Genomic DNA, 18,139 nt, shown 5'->3' on the forward strand with positions numbered 1-18,139 from the left:
CAGAAACACGTACGGACCTGCAATAAAGGAGTCTTAAGGTTGTTCATTAAGGTTTTTATTTTTTGGAGGAGAAATCAATGAATATATTTATTTTTACAGTTTATGAGCAACATCTCTACAGTTTAATAATGTAAACAATCTCTCCAGAGAAATTTTCTTTAGTTTAAAAGGAAGCCAGTTTCTCTTCTTTTAAAACTATTTACATGACTTAAAATAGAATTTATCACATCAGATAATTTCAGCTATTTTGGTAAAATTATCTATGAAACTAGAGCATTTTAACGATTCAAAAAATACAGAAATGCATTTTTGTCTTCACACTTCCCAGACGTATGAAATCTCACGATTTGGATAAGAAACAGGATTAAAAGACATTCCAGCTAAGTGCCATTTAAATAAAGAATAAAAATAAAATAAAAACCAACGTATGTAAAAAATATAAACCTTTACTAGTCAAATACTGTATACCAAAACAAATGTTAAAAAAAAAATCAGGTTGCGAACGTCTTGTTAGATGAAAAGACACAAAACTGTAAAAAAATATGCCCTTTTTAATACACGTCATACCATGGACCTTGAGTACAGAGAGAGTACTAATGCGAATGTACTTCCGAAGGATGTTCCGAGGATAAAAACGTGGTCATATGATCACCTCTGATCAAATGATGTACAGTAGATATGAACAAACAAACCACTTGACCAGAATCTCTCCCAGCATGGGGACAGTCCACTCTCCCCGGCAAGAAGTGGCACGGGCGTTTCACATTTGAAAACAACGACCGACGGCGATTTCAGAGATTGACGGCAGAAAAAAAAAACCCCGAGACGCACAGCAGGCATTCAGAACTCCAAGAGAGGAAACCAGTATTAACACCAAAAAAACAGCTCAGAATATCCTTCAAGCGTTTTTGCCTGTAAAGAAACAACCTCGTTCATCAATCATGTCCCTAACAGGAAGTCGCACTAAACCGGCTACTGTTACAGGAAACTCAGGCAGGATCCAAAATCCAATTAACTCAGATCTTGACTGGAATCTTAATTGGGAGCGTTTCCATGTAACTCTGCTAGGGGGGAAATAGTACGTCATTGTTTGACACGGCTGTGGGGCGCATGGTGTTAAAACGCTGTTTGAAAGACGTTAATTTGATTTTGGACCCTGGTTACGATTGGACTTCAGAGGAGTCAGCTGATGGCCATTTTTTTGGTGAGATTACTGATGAACAGAAAGTATTTTTTGACACATTTTGCATTGCTTTCTTTCTGAGCAGCCCGTGAAAATGTTTGGAAATCTTTTTGCTGTTTCACACACACACGAAAGACCAATGATTATGCTTGAAATGATCAATAATTTTAAAATGAATGAAGACAGTGGTCAACATTAAAGCTTTCAGTAAGAAATTATATATTCGTCTATATATCTATCTACACACACACAAATATATATGTATATATACTGTTTATAATATGGCTGTATTAAAAGTTTTAATTATTTTGTGATTTATAAACACACAGGACATTTAAAAGGAGATTATACAGTATTGATAAAAGCAATTTGTAGCTTTATGTTCACTCAGTTATTTTAAGGCTCTCCTTACTACATTTTTTACTTTTATCCCTTTTTGTGGTACTTTAATGCCAAAAAGGATTCAGACATTCTGACATCCTGAACCTTGGTATGGCAAAAGTAAACAATGTTTTTTTTTTCCTTTTACACAAATCTTTCAAGACCTTCATTAAAATAAAATTCAGTCAAAACCAGCACAGACCCTAGAATTCATTGTAATTGCTTCTAAGTTAAAATTTGATACCAGCAGTGCCGGTAACATAAATTAGCATTATAACTTACCAAAACTCAAACAAGTAGCTATCCAGCTGATGAACACACAATTGTTACACCAACCTCTACCTTCCAAAATGGGGAATTCTATGGCCCAGGGTGAATCAAATATTGCCATGTTCATCTAATCCACACACAGTATGCTATTCAATAGCAAATTTACTTTTTTTTAAATGTTGTGCCTTTCCACAGTAGAAAAGGCTGATTTTGGAGCAGAGGACATTTGCCATCAGCTGGGATTTTACGAGTTTGTGAGCACGATTTTGAACTTCTCATCCACTGCAGTTTAAAAATACAGACTACAATAGTTTAATGTCTGTTTAAAAGCATTCTCATACCGGTGTTTTGACAGGCCAAGCCACGATTCAATAGGCATATTCTTCCCCTTACATTAAATTAGGATTATTACCTACCACCATCATTAAATACATTTACACAGAGCCATAGAGTACACAACAATACACTTCATGTTACATCTAGGCATGGTTCCATATATACACCATAGATATGCCATTCCAACCTGGTTAATTATGTAAACCTGCACATTCTCTCACTATTTAGTAGTATACATACTAAGTACAAATGCTCATTCAGGACATTGTGGTCCATGACGAAACATGGATGCCACTAATTTTTGAAGTATGTATAACACTAAATATGCTTGTAGTTTTTAAATAAGTAACCTACTAAGGTAAGCCAGCACGGCACCTCCTAGTAGGGTACTGCGAACACTGAATAAGGCGTCTTTGTACTTAGTGTGCGTTCTAATAAAGAAGGAGAATCCATGTGATGTAAACATTCCCTTGTGGAAGGAGAGGAGATGTGGAAGAGGGAGAAAGATTTTGGGGGTGGCTGGAGGCAGGCTAGGAAAATTTAAAACAGAGGGGCACATACAGTCCCTCCCTTACCCCATCTCCCTCACAAGTACAAAGGGCTAGACTGCATGTTGGGATCTGGAGACAGGAGGACCGGCAGGAGGCTAAGAAAATGGAGAGACGGAGACAGCGAGCGAGTTGGAAAACTGGTAAGAGTCCCCTGCAGTCTCAGCGCCCGTACACAGAGACGGGCAGACACACACACACAGACAGAGCTAGTTCAGCCACAAGGCAAGTGCTCTCCGAGTTGGCAAAGAAAGAGCTACAGAAAGACAGAGAGAGAGAGACAGGTTGTAAACGAGGTAGAGAAACCCCTCTGGATTCCTGGGGGCAAGGACAGTTCTAGAATCTCTGGCTTTCCCGGTTCTCGCCACTGAACGCAAGAAACATTCTCTCTCGGAAACGCAGCAATCCAGAGGCTGACTGCTATTGTCGCAAAAGAGCTCTGACGATGTACAGTAATGCCTGAAGATGGACAGCAGCAGGGGCAAAAGGCTCCTAGAATATCCCATTAATACCTCGCTGCTGGGGAACTCCTGAAGACAGAAAGCGGAAGGGTGAAGGAGCGTTTAGAAACAAAAGCATTTCGAAAGCGGTCTTTCTCTGCTATTTGGTTTAGTGTTCATGTACTGGTCGTCTTCGACACAAAATTGTCCTGGTTCTGGTCCTCATCTACAGGATTTCTGAACGTCAAAGGTTAGATTCATTCAATCCACGTGGCCGCAGCAGTCTATGGATACTAGACGAACCTTGATGGTCCCCCCCCAAGATTAGAGCCACTTCAGAAAGCACACGTACTCTTCGATGCTGCTTGTTCCAAAAAAAAAACGTCAACCAGGTTTTTCTCAAGTCGATTATCGCTCGTCCCAGCAAGAGCCATGGGCTCCCTCAGCGCCCCCTGCTGGAGACCAGCAGCCAAGCCACAGACGGGGAAGGACGGGGATTGAAAGAGCAGACAATTACCTTGTCACGAGTGCATAGATGAAATTAAGGAAGCACTAAAATTACAAAACAAGAAGTTATCCCCCCCCCCCCAAGACTTGTAAACTCTAACTTGTCAATTGCTTTTCTGTGATTTTATTTTCTATTTTATACTGTAGTATGCACACGGGTTGGTTTTTTTTTTTACATCCACAATTCTGGCTACGTCAAAGCAGTTTGGTCACAAAGACAAACGTGGCGGCGAACGCGGCTGCGAACCCACCGACAGTAAATCGACACACACACACACACATTAACGCACGTCACAACGACCAATGGAAAGAGTGCTGTTGCTACTTTGCCCAAGCCCCCTCCCCCCCCGCCGTTTCTCTTCTGGAAAGGGGGCCGAGGCGATTCTGATAACACGCACACAGGAAGCAGCTTCGTGTTAAGTGTAAACTTCTCTTTCTACCTCCCTCCCTCCTCAGTTTCCAGAGAAAAGGTCTGTTCGGTTTTTCTCCCCCCCCCCCCCCCCCGAAGTTAAAAACGTAAACAGTTACGAGGGGTGCCCTGGTTGAGGTACTGAGGCGAGTGAGTCTTCATTGGGTTTAAGGCTTGTCAGCGATGCAGGCTCTTCTGTGCCTCCTTCAGCAGGGTGTCGAAGTCCATAGCATCGTATTTGCTCTTCACCGGGCCAGGGCCGGCCTCATCTGGGGAGAAACACGGTGCTCAATGCTTAATGCACACGGGGCAAGCAACAGCAACAGCAACAGCAACAGCGCGCCACAAAATAAAGAAAACAAGCGGGCAACTGATTCCCAGGACCGCATTTCCTTCCGGGATTTCCTCTGGTTTAAACGAGAGCGCTCCTCCGACCTGTCCGCCGACTGTGAGTCACAGACTCCTTCACCGGCCCCTCTGAGTTCCAGAGGTTTCGTGTTTACAGATTCCTCTGCAGCGGGTCTCACTTTTCATCGAGCAACCACAGCCTGTAGCTTCACTGGCCTCTACTGGCTGGGGACCCCTTCGATCCCCAGTGGAAGCACAGAACGGAGACAAGTGTAATAATCAGGGCGATCTCTGTTATTTTCAGTGCAAGGTTTCCACTGTCAGGATGAGCCACCCCCGTACTGTAATTTCATCTCTGCTTACACTGTGGTAGGTGCTCTCCATCTGGTAGAGACCACTCTTGCTTGGCTGATCGCGCAGGAGCCAGTACAGTCTGGGGAACACTGCGCTAAGCTCACTGCGTCTTAATCTGAAGGGTCTCGGCAGGGAGGATTAAAACTTTAAAAACATCGGACCACAAGACCACATAGCCCTCAGATTTGTATTGTTCTGAAAATACTGAAACACGGACTCTTTTTCACATGGCATACTCAAGATCTAGGGCTGGATTTTCCATTGCAGGTAAGCTGGTAATTACTTTGTCATTGGAGTGGGCAGCCAGCCCACTGTTTGCCCACATGGTCAGTCAGGACCCAGACTTCTTTTTAAATCAGACATACAGTATGGGCCTGATGACGGACGCCTGTCATGCTTCCAGTGACATACCCAGGTCAATGTAGCGCTTCCTGCAGAACCTGCGCAGCCCCCCGAAGCCGGACTGTTCTCGTCTCCTGTGTGGTCCTGGCCCGCTCTCAGCCTGTCGGTAGGTGATAACGCCACATCGCTCGCTGGCAAGAGACAAAAAGAAGGTTCCTGATAACTGCACTGGTGTAACTATGGAAACTGAGGACCAGGGCTCATCAGTATGGACGACACGTCCCGTCATTCACTCCAGGTTGAAAAGTTGCTCACACAATTGAGGAGTATGCTGCTTGCCTCTTTAGTCTTGTTTGGGCCAGTTTGGGCCAGCCACTGGTTGTGAAGTATTCTGCCTGGTTCCTATAAAGTGCAGCAGCTGTGAAGTCAGGAATATTCAGGACACGCGGGAAAGCCAAAAAGCGATATATATATATCTCATGAACTGATCAGCACCAGTTTCAGAATTCCCTTGCTTGAGGTCTCCTGGTGAGACCCCTGAAATTCCACGTCTGTGGCAAAAAGGGAAACCGGGGGGCAGGAGGTGGGCAAGGGGGAGACAGAAACCCCCCTGAATCTGCAGAACAGTGGGGTGGCCCTCGTGTTCACCTTCCCTAGGGACCCCTGTGGTTCAGTGTGCTGAACAGGTGAACAAGAGGGTCCAATTGACTGAACCTCACAGCGCCCATCCAGGACGGCCTTCTGCAGAAGCCTCTCTGCCCCGATCCGCCTGCTGCTCCTGTGTCTGGTATGCTCTGCGCGTGCTGTTTCACCGCGCACAGCGCTGTGCCAAGCGATCCTCGGGCCGAGGGGGCGGAGCTGGACTCACTTGTTTTTTATGATGACCTTACATTCATCCGGCTCTCCGAAAGCCTCGAAGCGCCGGCGCAGCATCGTCTGCGTGATGCCGCTCGGCAGGTTGTGAATGTAGAACACGCGGCACTCGTCCTGGGCAGAGAAAGAGCAGCGAGACCGTCAGAGCCCCGGCGCCGAAGTACCCCATCACAGAGAAAGACGACCGAGTTCGGGGACCCGAAAAAACAGAACACATCCTGTCACCAAGCCTACATTAGGGGCCTTTGCTGTACAGCTGTCATTATGGAGAAATCAACTGCCTAACCTACTGAGCTCACTGAAACAACGGTCTTGCAATGCTTCTACAGCAGCGGTACAAGAAGCTGATCTCTGCATGATTATCTGTGTCAGGACCTGCGTGATGCATAAGGTCAAGCAACCAGATCCAGTACCCGGAGTCTGCCTCCTTCTGCGAAACACACCCTCTTTGTGACAAGGTTGGTTATTTTAACATGGCTGGGCTCTTTCCGAAACTTACGTTCGCTTTATTCCTCTGTTTTTCTCCATGACACGTCTCCGAATTCTCACAGCTGTGGGGACAGAGAAAGAAAAACTCGTGTTTTGGGGTGGGAATATTCAGAAAATAAACCAAAATCAACATTCCTCCATTTTAAAAACAACCGTAATCCGCAGCCTACAACTGACAAAAACAGTGTGCAACTAGAGGCATGAATAAAACAGAATAATCTGTACATTTCTCTCGCATGATGGCATTTATTATTATTTATTAATTTATTTTCAACCTCCTCTGATCTCCGCTGGCTAGAGTGAACCACGAAAACGGGCTCAGAGACCCGTCTTTTCTGCGTCACACAGGCGCTGCAGCAGCCCAATAGGAAACACTTACAAACCAAACAATGATCTGCCCAGGCCGAGCTTCCACGTGAAACTGGCAACCCGGAGGATCATGCGTAACTGTCAGAATCACTTCAGTAATGGAACAAGCAAAGGTTTATTTCGGGCCGAAAATGAGAAGAAAAGAAACATAACATTTCGGCCGCAGGTGACCACATCTGAAGAAGGCCCCATCCGATGGCAACGAAACTCTTTTCAGCAGGGATAAACCTCTACTTGTTCCTCTGCAGCCCACGCCTGCTGACACAGCGGCCTACTGGGGACCAAGTTCGGTGACGGCCACAGTCTCCCGAGACGAAGCCACCAGCCGGGGGTCCCGTACCCCACGCCTCTCACCTGAAGCTCTGCCTTCCGCTGGGGGAGTGGGAGGGGCTGCAGGGGCAGCAGGACGCGCGGCGGCTGGGCGTCGGAGGCCGGGAGGGTCGCTCCGCCCTCTGCCCAGCGTTGTGGGGGGATAAGGCTTGTTGGGGAGACGGCGAGCTGCTGCGCCCCAGCTTGTACAAACACTCCGGCGGCGCCCCGGGGACGAGCTGGGCCTGCGGGCCGCGGCCCTCCCCGGCCCCGCTCTGCAGGCAGTAGTCGTGGTCCCCGAAAGTCCGGGCGCCGCCCCCCTTCGCCCTCCCGGCCTGCCCCGCCGGCTCCTCCCCCTCCGCGCCCTCGCCCGCCTTGCTCAGGTGCGCGTACAGCTCCGTCTGCTCCGGAAGCTTCCGCGACGCCAGCCGGCCTCCTCCCGACCCCGCGGGGGGCCAGGACGCTTTCGGCGGAGACTCCCCCTTGACCTCGGGCTTGAAGAGGTCGTCCTCCACGGGCTTGTGGGGGGGTGTTGTGGGAGGTGTGAGCCCTGAAAAACAGGAGCAAAACACAACGCTGCAGTCCGGTGACATCTGGACCAGCGTCACTCAGACTGCGCTTCCTGGGTCATTCAGACTGGGGTCACTGGGAGACTGCGCTTCCTGGGTCATTCAGACTGGGGTCACTGGGAGACTGCGCTTCCTGGGTCATTCAGACTGGGGTCACTGGGAGACTGCGCTTCCTGGGTCATTCAGACTGGGGTCACTGGGAGACTGCGCTTCCTGGGTCATTCAGACTGGGGTCACTGGGAGACTGCGGTTCCTGGGTCATTCAGACTGGGGTCACTGGGAGACTGGTCCTCCTGGGTCATTCAGACTGGGGTCACTGGGAGACTGCGCTTCCTGGGTCATTCAGACTGGGGTCACTGGGAGACTGCGGTTCCTGGGTCATTCAGACTGGGGTCACTGGGAGACTGTGCTTCCTGGGTCACTTAGACTGGGGTCACTGGGAGACTGTGCTTCCTGGGTCATTCAGACTGGGGTCACTGGGAGACTGCGCTTCCTGGGTCATTCAGACTGGGGTCACTGGGAGACTGTGCTTCCTGGGTCACTTAGACTGGGGTCACTGGGAGACTGTGCTTCCTGGGTCATTCAGACTGGGGTCACTGGGAGACTGCGCTTCCTGGGTCATTCAGACTGGGGTCACTGGGAGACTGTGCTTCCTGGGTCATTCAGACTGGGGTCACTGGGAGACTGTGCTTCCTGGGTCACTTAGACTGGGGTCACTGGGAGACTGTGCTTCCTGGGTCATTCAGACTGAGGTCACTGGGAGACTGCGCTTCCTGGGTCATTTAGACTGGGGTCACTGGGAGACTGCGCTCCCTGGGTCATTCAGACTGGGGTCACTGGGAGACTGCGCTCCCTGGGTCATTCAGACTGGGGTCACTGGGAGACTGTGCTTCCTGGGTCATTTAGACTGGGGTCACTGGGAGACTGCGCTTCCTGGGTCATTCAGACTGGGGTCACTGGGAGACTGGTCCTCCTGGGTCATTTAAACTGGGGTCACTGGGAGACTGCGCTTCCTGGGTCATTCAGACTGGGGTCACTGGGAGACTGCGCTTCCTGGGTCATTCAGACTGGGGTCACTGGGAGACTGCGCTTCCTGGGTCATTTAGACTGGGGTCACTGGGAGACTGGTCCTCCTGGGTCATTTAAACTGGGGTCACTGGGAGACTGCGCTTCCTGGGTCATTCAGACTGGGGTCACTGGGAGACTGCGCTTCCTGAGTCATTCAGACTGGGGTCACTGGGAGACTGTGCTTCCTGGGTCATTCAGACTGGGGTCACTGGGAGACTGCGCTTCCTGGGTCATTCAGACTGGGGTCACTGGGAGACTGCGCTTCCTGGGTCATTCAGACTGGGGTCACTGGGAGACTGCGCTTCCTGGGTCATTCAGACTGGGGTCACTGGGAGACTGCGCTTCCTGGGTCATTCAGACTGGGGTCACTGGGAGACTGCGGTTCCTGGGTCATTCAGACTGGGGTCACTGGGAGACTGGTCCTCCTGGGTCATTCAGACTGGGGTCACTGGGAGACTGCGCTTCCTGGGTCATTCAGACTGGGGTCACTGGGAGACTGCGGTTCCTGGGTCATTCAGACTGGGGTCACTGGGAGACTGTGCTTCCTGGGTCACTTAGACTGGGGTCACTGGGAGACTGTGCTTCCTGGGTCATTCAGACTGGGGTCACTGGGAGACTGCGCTTCCTGGGTCATTCAGACTGGGGTCACTGGGAGACTGTGCTTCCTGGGTCACTTAGACTGGGGTCACTGGGAGACTGTGCTTCCTGGGTCATTCAGACTGGGGTCACTGGGAGACTGCGCTTCCTGGGTCATTCAGACTGGGGTCACTGGGAGACTGTGCTTCCTGGGTCATTCAGACTGGGGTCACTGGGAGACTGTGCTTCCTGGGTCACTTAGACTGGGGTCACTGGGAGACTGTGCTTCCTGGGTCATTCAGACTGAGGTCACTGGGAGACTGCGCTTCCTGGGTCATTTAGACTGGGGTCACTGGGAGACTGCGCTCCCTGGGTCATTCAGACTGGGGTCACTGGGAGACTGCGCTCCCTGGGTCATTCAGACTGGGGTCACTGGGAGACTGTGCTTCCTGGGTCATTTAGACTGGGGTCACTGGGAGACTGCGCTTCCTGGGTCATTCAGACTGGGGTCACTGGGAGACTGGTCCTCCTGGGTCATTTAAACTGGGGTCACTGGGAGACTGCGCTTCCTGGGTCATTCAGACTGGGGTCACTGGGAGACTGCGCTTCCTGGGTCATTCAGACTGGGGTCACTGGGAGACTGCGCTTCCTGGGTCATTTAGACTGGGGTCACTGGGAGACTGGTCCTCCTGGGTCATTTAAACTGGGGTCACTGGGAGACTGCGCTTCCTGGGTCATTCAGACTGGGGTCACTGGGAGACTGCGCTTCCTGAGTCATTCAGACTGGGGTCACTGGGAGACTGTGCTTCCTGGGTCATTCAGACTGGGGTCACTGGGAGACTGCGCTTCCTGGGTCATTCAGACTGGGGTCACTGGGAGACTGCGCTTCCTGGGTCATTCAGACTGGGGTCACTGGGAGACTGCGCTTCCTGGGTCATTTAGACTGGGGTCACTGGGAGACTGCGCTTCCTGGGTCATTTAGACTGGGGTCACTGGGAGACTGCGCTTCCTGGGTCATTCAGACTGGGGTCACTGGGAGACTGTGCTTCCTGGGTCATTCAGACTGGGGTCACTGGGAGACTGGTCCTCCTGGGTCATTTAAACTGGGGTCACTGGGAGACTGTGCTTCCCAGACCATTTACACTGGGGTCACTGGGAGACTTAAGAGAGTCAGTTTCAAAGGCATCAGTTTGACAGTCAGTTTTTAACTGACCTGCCTTATAAGGTAAAAAATCTTCTTAATATAAGCTGTAAATACAGCAAACTAAATAAAGGATAATAGACACATCTTGTGACTACATGTTTTAATAATGTCTTAGAAGAAGAAATACTAACAGAAATACTTTGAGGATTAGTCACAAAATAATCTCCATCGCTTTCCAATTATAGCCCTTTTTTCCCCAAAAAGAGGCACACAAAATAAAAGTTGAAAAACCTCAGTTTTCCTGGGGGTCTTTTACTTCGGGCATTTGTTTTGCGACAGTAGGAGTTAGTTTATCCTTTTGCAGTTGTTTCTTTAAGTCTGTAAACCCACTCTGTGAGAAGATACCCCAGCACTGTTAAATATATATCAATCCTATCTCAATGAGATAGTAAAAGGCACCAAACTGCAAAGCAAGGTTTTAAAGCAGAAGGAAAGGAAAATGGAAAACTTGGCAAAAATTACCTGCTGTGCCGCACAGCTCCACACTTAGTGTCTGTTCGAAGGGCTTGTTAGCGTATTGTGTTTCCCTGAATACAAAGAAAGAAAAGGGTGGAGTTATCAGTATACAGTATCTCTGCATTGATAACGACAAGTCAAAACCAGTCAATTACAAATTGAAAAAAGGTTGGGATCCCATCATCGCAAAAAAACAACAATTTAAAGGGAGTACAGCTACTGTATGCTGGATTCTCTGTCTTTGCAGTTGGTAATAGAACAATTCAGAAAAGACGTTTAGAATTATGGACCTTCGTTGGCAGATTATGCTGTTTTACATTACTTGACCTTCTCACAGGTAATAGCTGACAACCATTCTCTGAAGGCCAATTCTTCTCGAGCAATTCAATTTCCAGAACCCAAGTTTAATGAAAAGAGAATGGTAAAATTAAAAACATTTAAAGAAATCCAGCAGACTGCACACTTTAGACTTCCTGTGTGCAGACGTGGAGAAACAGCGCGTTAAACTGTAATTGAATTAGGAGAGCTGTCTGCCCACTGTGTGCCTTCGGGCAAGTCTCTTCCTGCATCACTGGGTAGTTCTGAAATCCCTTGCCCATTTTTAAAGAACATTTTGTCTCTACAGCAGCCACAACCTTTTGTGCTTTATAACAGTAATCATGGGGGTGGAGGGAATCTAGAAATCTTCATTATAGACAGTTTTATTAGCTTATGGATGTCATCCAAAAACATAAAATGATTTAGTGCCTGTGACACGCACCCTGTGGATTTCGGAGTCAGTGGCAGACACAGACAGGCACGCTTCTCTGGAATCAGAAAAATAAAAACATTAGTTGCAGTTCATTTAATAACATCCACGTTTAACAAAATTTCCAGAAGAGAGAGAGTGTAGGTTAAATCTCACCTTCTCTCTGTTATTATGGCTATGTCTTGATATTGATGAAAATTCAAGATAATAGATTGGAAGGTAGAATTTGGATATACTGTAGCCAAGGGAGATTGTACACCCTCTGTGGATTCACCCTCTGACTCAAGCGCATCAGATCTTTGATTTGTGCTTTCAAGAAATGGGGATGATAATGAAAAATCTTTACATTATTATAGAACTCAATAAAGCATTAACTTTTCCTGATGAGACACACAGACAAATTATTTATCTTCAATACTTCCTGTCATGAAACTCGGGGCCTGCTCAGTACTGGGATGGAAGACCAATGAGGAAACTAGGATGCAGCTGTAAGTGTTGATGGTGGACCAGTAGGTGGTGCTCATCCTTCTGGACCACGTGTCCTGGCGAAATTCCTCTCTAGGGGGTCCTAAAGCTATTATTCAATTGGTGACACAATTTCAAAACCTCTCTAACTACAGCTGCTGCGTACTGGGGCTGCTGAGTGTCAACCAGGTGGGGGCTGCACTCCAGAGAGGTGGTGATGTGGGCAGCTTCCTACATATGAAGTGTTCTGGGATGGAATGAAAAAGCTCACATAGATCCAACTGGACATTACTATTGTTTTATAGCTGGCAGAACAGCAATCAAGAACAAATACGTAATAAAAGAGGAATCGATGTGTACGTGTCGATTGTTTCTCCCACATAGGTGTGCATACCACAGACACATGGCTGACAGGGACGCCAATCACAGATTCTGCTTTCTCACAGCCAGGAGCGCCTTCATGCTTACCGCTCTGGCCACACGGCGAGCTGGGCGCGGCCGTCCGCCGCTGGCCCGTCCGGCCCGCCTCACAGGAAGCGCCCCCGCCGGAAGCTTCCTCTGCGGGGCGGGCGGCAGGGCCCGTCTCGGCCCTCCCCCGGCCCCCCGCTGCCCAGGGCCTCTTGGCGAAGCGTCCGGGAAAGGAGGCGAGCCTCCTGGACCGCCGCACTGAGAAGGAAGCCTCTTGGGTTTTCTTCGCTGGCCTGGCGGCTCCGGGCTGCGCCGGGGGAGAGGCCAGGGCCTGGTCCCTGCCTCTCGAGTCTCTGGGCTCGGCTTGGACGTGGGCGGGCCCGGGCGGCGTGTCCGGAGGCGCCGCTCCCCTGCCGTGGGAGTAGGGGGGGCCGTGGAGTCGGTAAGGCTTGCTCACGTCGTAGGGGCGGGCCGACTCCAGGAGCTCCTGGAGCAGCGAGTGCCCCTTCACCTCCCTCCTGCGGGCGAAGACGGAGCGGGGGGGGGCGGCCCTGGGGCACGGCGGCGGGGGCTGCGGCCTCCCCGCCGGGCCCTCGGGCCTGAGCTTCCGGGCGGGGCCCGGGCCCTCGCGCTCCCTCCTGTCCGCGCCGAGCTGCTTGCGCGAGGGGATGCAGTAGGTGTGCATGTACTTGACGAGCTCCACCACCGAGCGCAGCTCCTCCTCGGAGCTGAACTGCGGGGAAGGGGGCGCGGCCGGGGCCTCGCCCTCGCCCTCGCTGGAAGAGCCCCCCTCCTCCTCTTCCTCCGACTCGCTCTCCGCCCCGGTGTCCTCGGCCTCCCGGGCAGTGGTCAAGTGGCGGTGCAGCTCGGTGCACGTGCGGCCCTGCGGACGCGGGAGTCTGGGCTTCCGCTCTTGAGCGCTAGCAGGCTGGGGGGGGCACAGAAGAAGACAAGCCGTGCGCCTGTGAGCATGGTGAGGAGGATGATGATGCTTTACTCTTCCTCCTCAGGACTGCTACTCATCACATTGTGCTGGCCACGGGCAGGGCTAGGATCACCGGCTACCTGTAACACTCCAGCGCTCGCTTTCACGAGGTACTGTATGTTACAGCTCTGGCCCCCGCAAAGTCGAAGAGGCGTTTTCATTACCTTTACTGAAGGCCTCTGGGGCTTGAGGTTGGGGTGTCCATTGCTATGGCGATGTGTGGTGCCTTGATTGTGCATTTCATAGCTGACAGGCACGTTGGTGGGGCAGAGCAGGAGCTTCTTTAGCTGTGTGGAGAAGTTGGGGGAACAACTGTAATTCACACATAGGGCTCTCCAGCCACACGAAGCACAACATCAAAATAACCCACACCTATCCAGCCAGCCACCCCTCCCTCCACATACGACATCCCGGACACAAGTAACACTGCGACCCACTCCTCCGAACACCAGGCTCTTCGAAGGTTAACGTTCCGCTGGAAGTCGTCACTCTCACTGCTACGCTCTACAAGATCACTTTAAAAGCGGCTACAGCCAAGAGGTTTTTTTTTATTTATTTTTTTTAAAGATGAGGTCTTATAAAGCCAACTATTTACCAGAACATTTTATTTTCTATATCAAGAACCTGAAAATCAACTTCAAAGAGCCTGGTTTTGAAAGAGCAAGTGAAAAAACTACTGATTACTGGACAACATGGCTTCTGCTTTGTCTTGAAATTAGGAATTAGAGGACAGATCATTAAACCTTCACTGCTGCCGACAGAAGATGTTTTTACTTTTTAAAACACTTGTTTTCAAATTTTAAGATTCCCATTTACACCATCTCTAAAAGTCTCCTTAGATTAAATATTATTATAAATGATATAAAAACTGCAATATCATATAGAAGACTGTAACATCAGAAACAAATGGTTCCCCTATCACAGGATTCCAGACAGCAGAGGTGACATGATACAGATTATTATGAAAAGGCATTTCTTTACAGCTCCCTGTCTCCTTCTGTTCACAGCTGAATGTCTCCCTGCGCAGATTAAACAGTTATGTGAAAGGGTTAGTGCTGTCTCCAGCCTGGTGCAGACACAGCTAAATCAGATCTGCTTATGTGATTCTGTTGACACATTCCGACCCGGCAAATTGCTTAACAGCACTAAGATTTTTTCGGCGATCACAATGAACAGTGAAAATAAAGAGGAGGAAAGGAAAAAAGAAAACACAAAAATTTCATACATGTGCCAATTTGGCAATCTGGTCAATGATGCCTCTCAATATCGCCTGAATAAAATCTGAAGGGTGTTCTAGTTTCCAGCTCAGTGTACAAACTGGTTTGGCAGAGTCCAGCCTCCCCCAGATGAAAGGCCGTGTTTCAGTCTGCTGTTTCCTGGGTTTCTCTACTCAATACACCCCTTGTTCTCAACAGAACAGTCTTGTCGCCTGCTTTTAGCAGTGGGAGAGAAACCCTGATGCAGAAAAAGGACTCAAGGTGGAGCCACGAGCCAGTGTCAAATATCCCTTGTCTGAGACAGCAAAGAGAAAGGCCAAGAGCATGATTTTTGTGTGTGATGGGGCATTAGGGCGCAGTAAAAAAAGGTACTGCACTAACAAAAGAGGAAACAAAATTAGTCACTTACAGTGATCTCTTTCCTTCATTAGTCTTCAGTTATAAGGGGGTGTAGGAGCACTGTGAGGTTACAGAGGCCATACAGCATTTCTGACCCTGCCTGCTTCCTCTCCCCGCCTGTGTGTCTGTATGCATGAACACTGTGAGCTGAGTTTGAGCTGCTTCGGCCCTGCACTGCTGCGCGCCACCAGTAAATGAGCCCTGGGACTAACTGTTATTATGATGCTAATGTCAGTGGCATTCGTCAAACACCCAGACACACTGGCACTCTGAAAGTACTGAGTTTTTTTTTTCCTTTATGCTCCTGGATGTCATTTCAGAGTTTTTTTTTTTTTTTTTTTTAAACATTAAATTTCTTTCCATTAAGCTCATTCAGAGTCACTGAAGAGATGACCAATTAAATGTTCCCTTAACCCTATTTTTGCCGAACTTTTTAAATGATTTAGCCCAATGGAGAGGGCCCTTCTAAACGTAACATACTGTTCTTATTTTTTTGACAGCTTTCGGATTCTTTCTCAACAACTGTTCTCCGTAATTGAAAAAAATGTTTGCAGACAGGGATCTTATTATCATTGATGTTGCTTTTAGTCTCTTTCCAAACTAATTGCCTGTTTTTTTAGTCTTATGATGCTGGAAGAGTTCTGATCGAGTGATGTTGTTTTGTATTATAGTATTGTACCATTGTTGAATTGTATTATTGTTGTGTATGTAAGAAGCTTATGACCTCTTGATGTGCAAGACCAATTAAAAATAAAGGGATAAAGAGGCCCCTGGGGGCAATAAAAGTTAATTCAGTTTAATAAAAAATAATTTGGTGCTGTTGGCCCTGTAGGGCAGTGATCTTTCCTAAGCACCCAAATTTCTAATCCAGTGCTCCAGTAGCATGGATTGATACAGTGACAGGGAACACTGTCCAACTGTATCCTTCTTTTAGATGTTCTGACTGCTTGGTTATTAAAAATGGCTGTCTTTGTAAGATCGGGGGGTATTAAATCTTGGTGTTCTGGCTAATGAATAATCTGGCCTCCACAGCAGTTCCCCGATATTTCAGCTGGGGAAGCAGTTTCTCAGTCCTCCCCCTGATCTGCGGTGCAGTGGGGCTGCTGGTGCGGAGTGGAGTGATATGGCTCCACTCCCACCCATGTACCCATGTAATAAATGCTATTATGTATTCTTTAATAATTTATTATCGATATATAATAACACGGATTATTATTCTTTAATGTATATACTGTGGGCTCAATCATTATTGGCACCCTTGATAAAGAAAAACAGCCACAACAGCTATATTTTATGCCCCCAAAATGGGAAAAAAGATAATGTATTCTCAATTATTTCAAAACTAATATTTTCAATTGAGTAATACTATTTTTTTTATTTATCAAGAATGCCAATAATTCTTAAGCCCATTATATTATTTATTTTAACTGTAATCGCATGATACCTAAGAGCCAGTAGGTGGGTTTGACTTGCTCTGATTGTGTTCATTGGCTTCGGGATGTAGCTGTTTGCAGACCAGGGTGCTAGCAATGGCATTTTAGCACTGGAAGCTGGAAGCAGCAGTTTCACTTTGTGATGCTTGTCTTTTAGCACAGCAGTTACAGTAATGAAAACAGAGGTCTTTTAATCTAGCGTCTGACACGTTGTAACTTGTTTGCCTCCTGCAGAAAGCTGACAGTTCCACAGTGTAGCACACTGGACTCTTTCAAAAGATGCGGGTATCAGATTGAATCTCTGTTGCCCTCCCTTGTACTGACTGGGGCTACCAGGTCTGAATATTCTCTCCGTCACGAGGGGGGAGACGGGATTTGTACCAATATCGATTAAAAAGGTGTTGTGTATTAATGCTATATAATGTGTTACATATACTGTACACATTTCTATATTAGCATCTGCAAAACAACAAACAGTTATATGGCCTCAAAAATCCTTGAATTTACTTGAATTATTCCAATTTTACTGCACCTCTTTCTACAAGTCCTCTCCCTGAAATTCGCACCGTGGCTGAGCCTGAGGTGGGTGCTTTGGAAAAATCAGACAAAGTTAAGAATGAAAACCGAACAGGGGGGTGAACAAGGCAGGTCTAAGACTACAATCAGCACACAGTCTCCCCCACGAATGATCGCCACTCTCCTAATCCCAGCAGCCGTTTCGCATAGCAAACATTGGGGTGGCGGGGGGGAGAATAAGGGAAAAATCACGGCCGTCTTATTTTAAAATAATTCTTCCTACACAGAGATTTATAAGGACCAAAAAGGAAACCCGGGAAAAACTGGAAAGTATGGTCACCCTAAAGCTGACTGATTTCTCCCTCCGAACCTGACTAAATAAAGTGAATTCAATGATGACCTTGAAATCGCGAAAGCTTCCTGATGTTTTCCTCCGCTGTCCTGTGTTTAATCCAGCCATGAGCCCTGGACTTAATTCACTGCACATCAGAGGGACTTCGGAAAAGCAGTGGCATTGTGGTCATGTAATGTACCATTCAGTCAAAGGGGCTCACTGGAAAGTATGCGGCACACCAAACATATAACGGAGGAATGTTGGTGCTCAGTTCAGGTTCGCCAATTCTTTTTTGATCATCTACCCAGTGAACGCGGGACCTCCAGCCACTCTAGGACTGAGCGCCTCTGACCCTGCGATCCTCCGGCATCACCCAGCCAGCTCCTGTCTCTGAGAGCCCAGAGGCAGTGTCCGCAGAGAGACCCTCTTCCCAGCCCACCCTGCAGCGCGAGCCCCGGGCACAAGCGGCCCAGACACGCCGTGGTCTCCGAACGAGCCGTCCTCCGCTGGTTGAGCCGGAAGATGCTAATGAACTCAAAGTTCTCCAGAAAGTGATCTGGTAACAAACAGATTTCACGAGGGCATAACACCCCACAAGAAAAT

The 18,139-nt window shown here is 48.5% G+C and overlaps 1 protein-coding gene across 1 annotated transcript in view; it reads right to left on the bottom strand.

The window, feature by feature from the left end:
* Positions 1-38: 38 nt before the first annotated feature.
* Positions 39-18,139, bottom strand: part of ppargc1b (peroxisome proliferator-activated receptor gamma, coactivator 1 beta) — a 67,752-nt gene continuing 49,651 nt past the window's right edge. The window contains exons 4-12 of the mRNA XM_088604728.1: positions 13,802-13,924; positions 12,713-13,580; positions 11,792-11,837; positions 11,038-11,102; positions 7,204-7,708; positions 6,491-6,542; positions 5,987-6,105; positions 5,188-5,309; positions 39-4,343 (exon numbers count right to left, since the gene is read on the bottom strand). Of these exons, the coding sequence (XP_088460854.1) occupies positions 4,252-4,343; positions 5,188-5,309; positions 5,987-6,105; positions 6,491-6,542; positions 7,204-7,708; positions 11,038-11,102; positions 11,792-11,837; positions 12,713-13,580; positions 13,802-13,924 (1,992 nt within the window). The 3' untranslated portion in view covers positions 39-4,251. The remainder of the gene's footprint in view (positions 4,344-5,187; positions 5,310-5,986; positions 6,106-6,490; positions 6,543-7,203; positions 7,709-11,037; positions 11,103-11,791; positions 11,838-12,712; positions 13,581-13,801; positions 13,925-18,139) is intronic.

The sequence above is a fragment of the Lepisosteus platostomus genome, chromosome 13 (genome assembly GCF_059453375.1).
Source record: "Lepisosteus platostomus isolate fLepPlt1 chromosome 13, fLepPlt1.hap1, whole genome shotgun sequence".
NCBI lineage: Eukaryota > Metazoa > Chordata > Actinopteri > Semionotiformes > Lepisosteidae > Lepisosteus > Lepisosteus platostomus.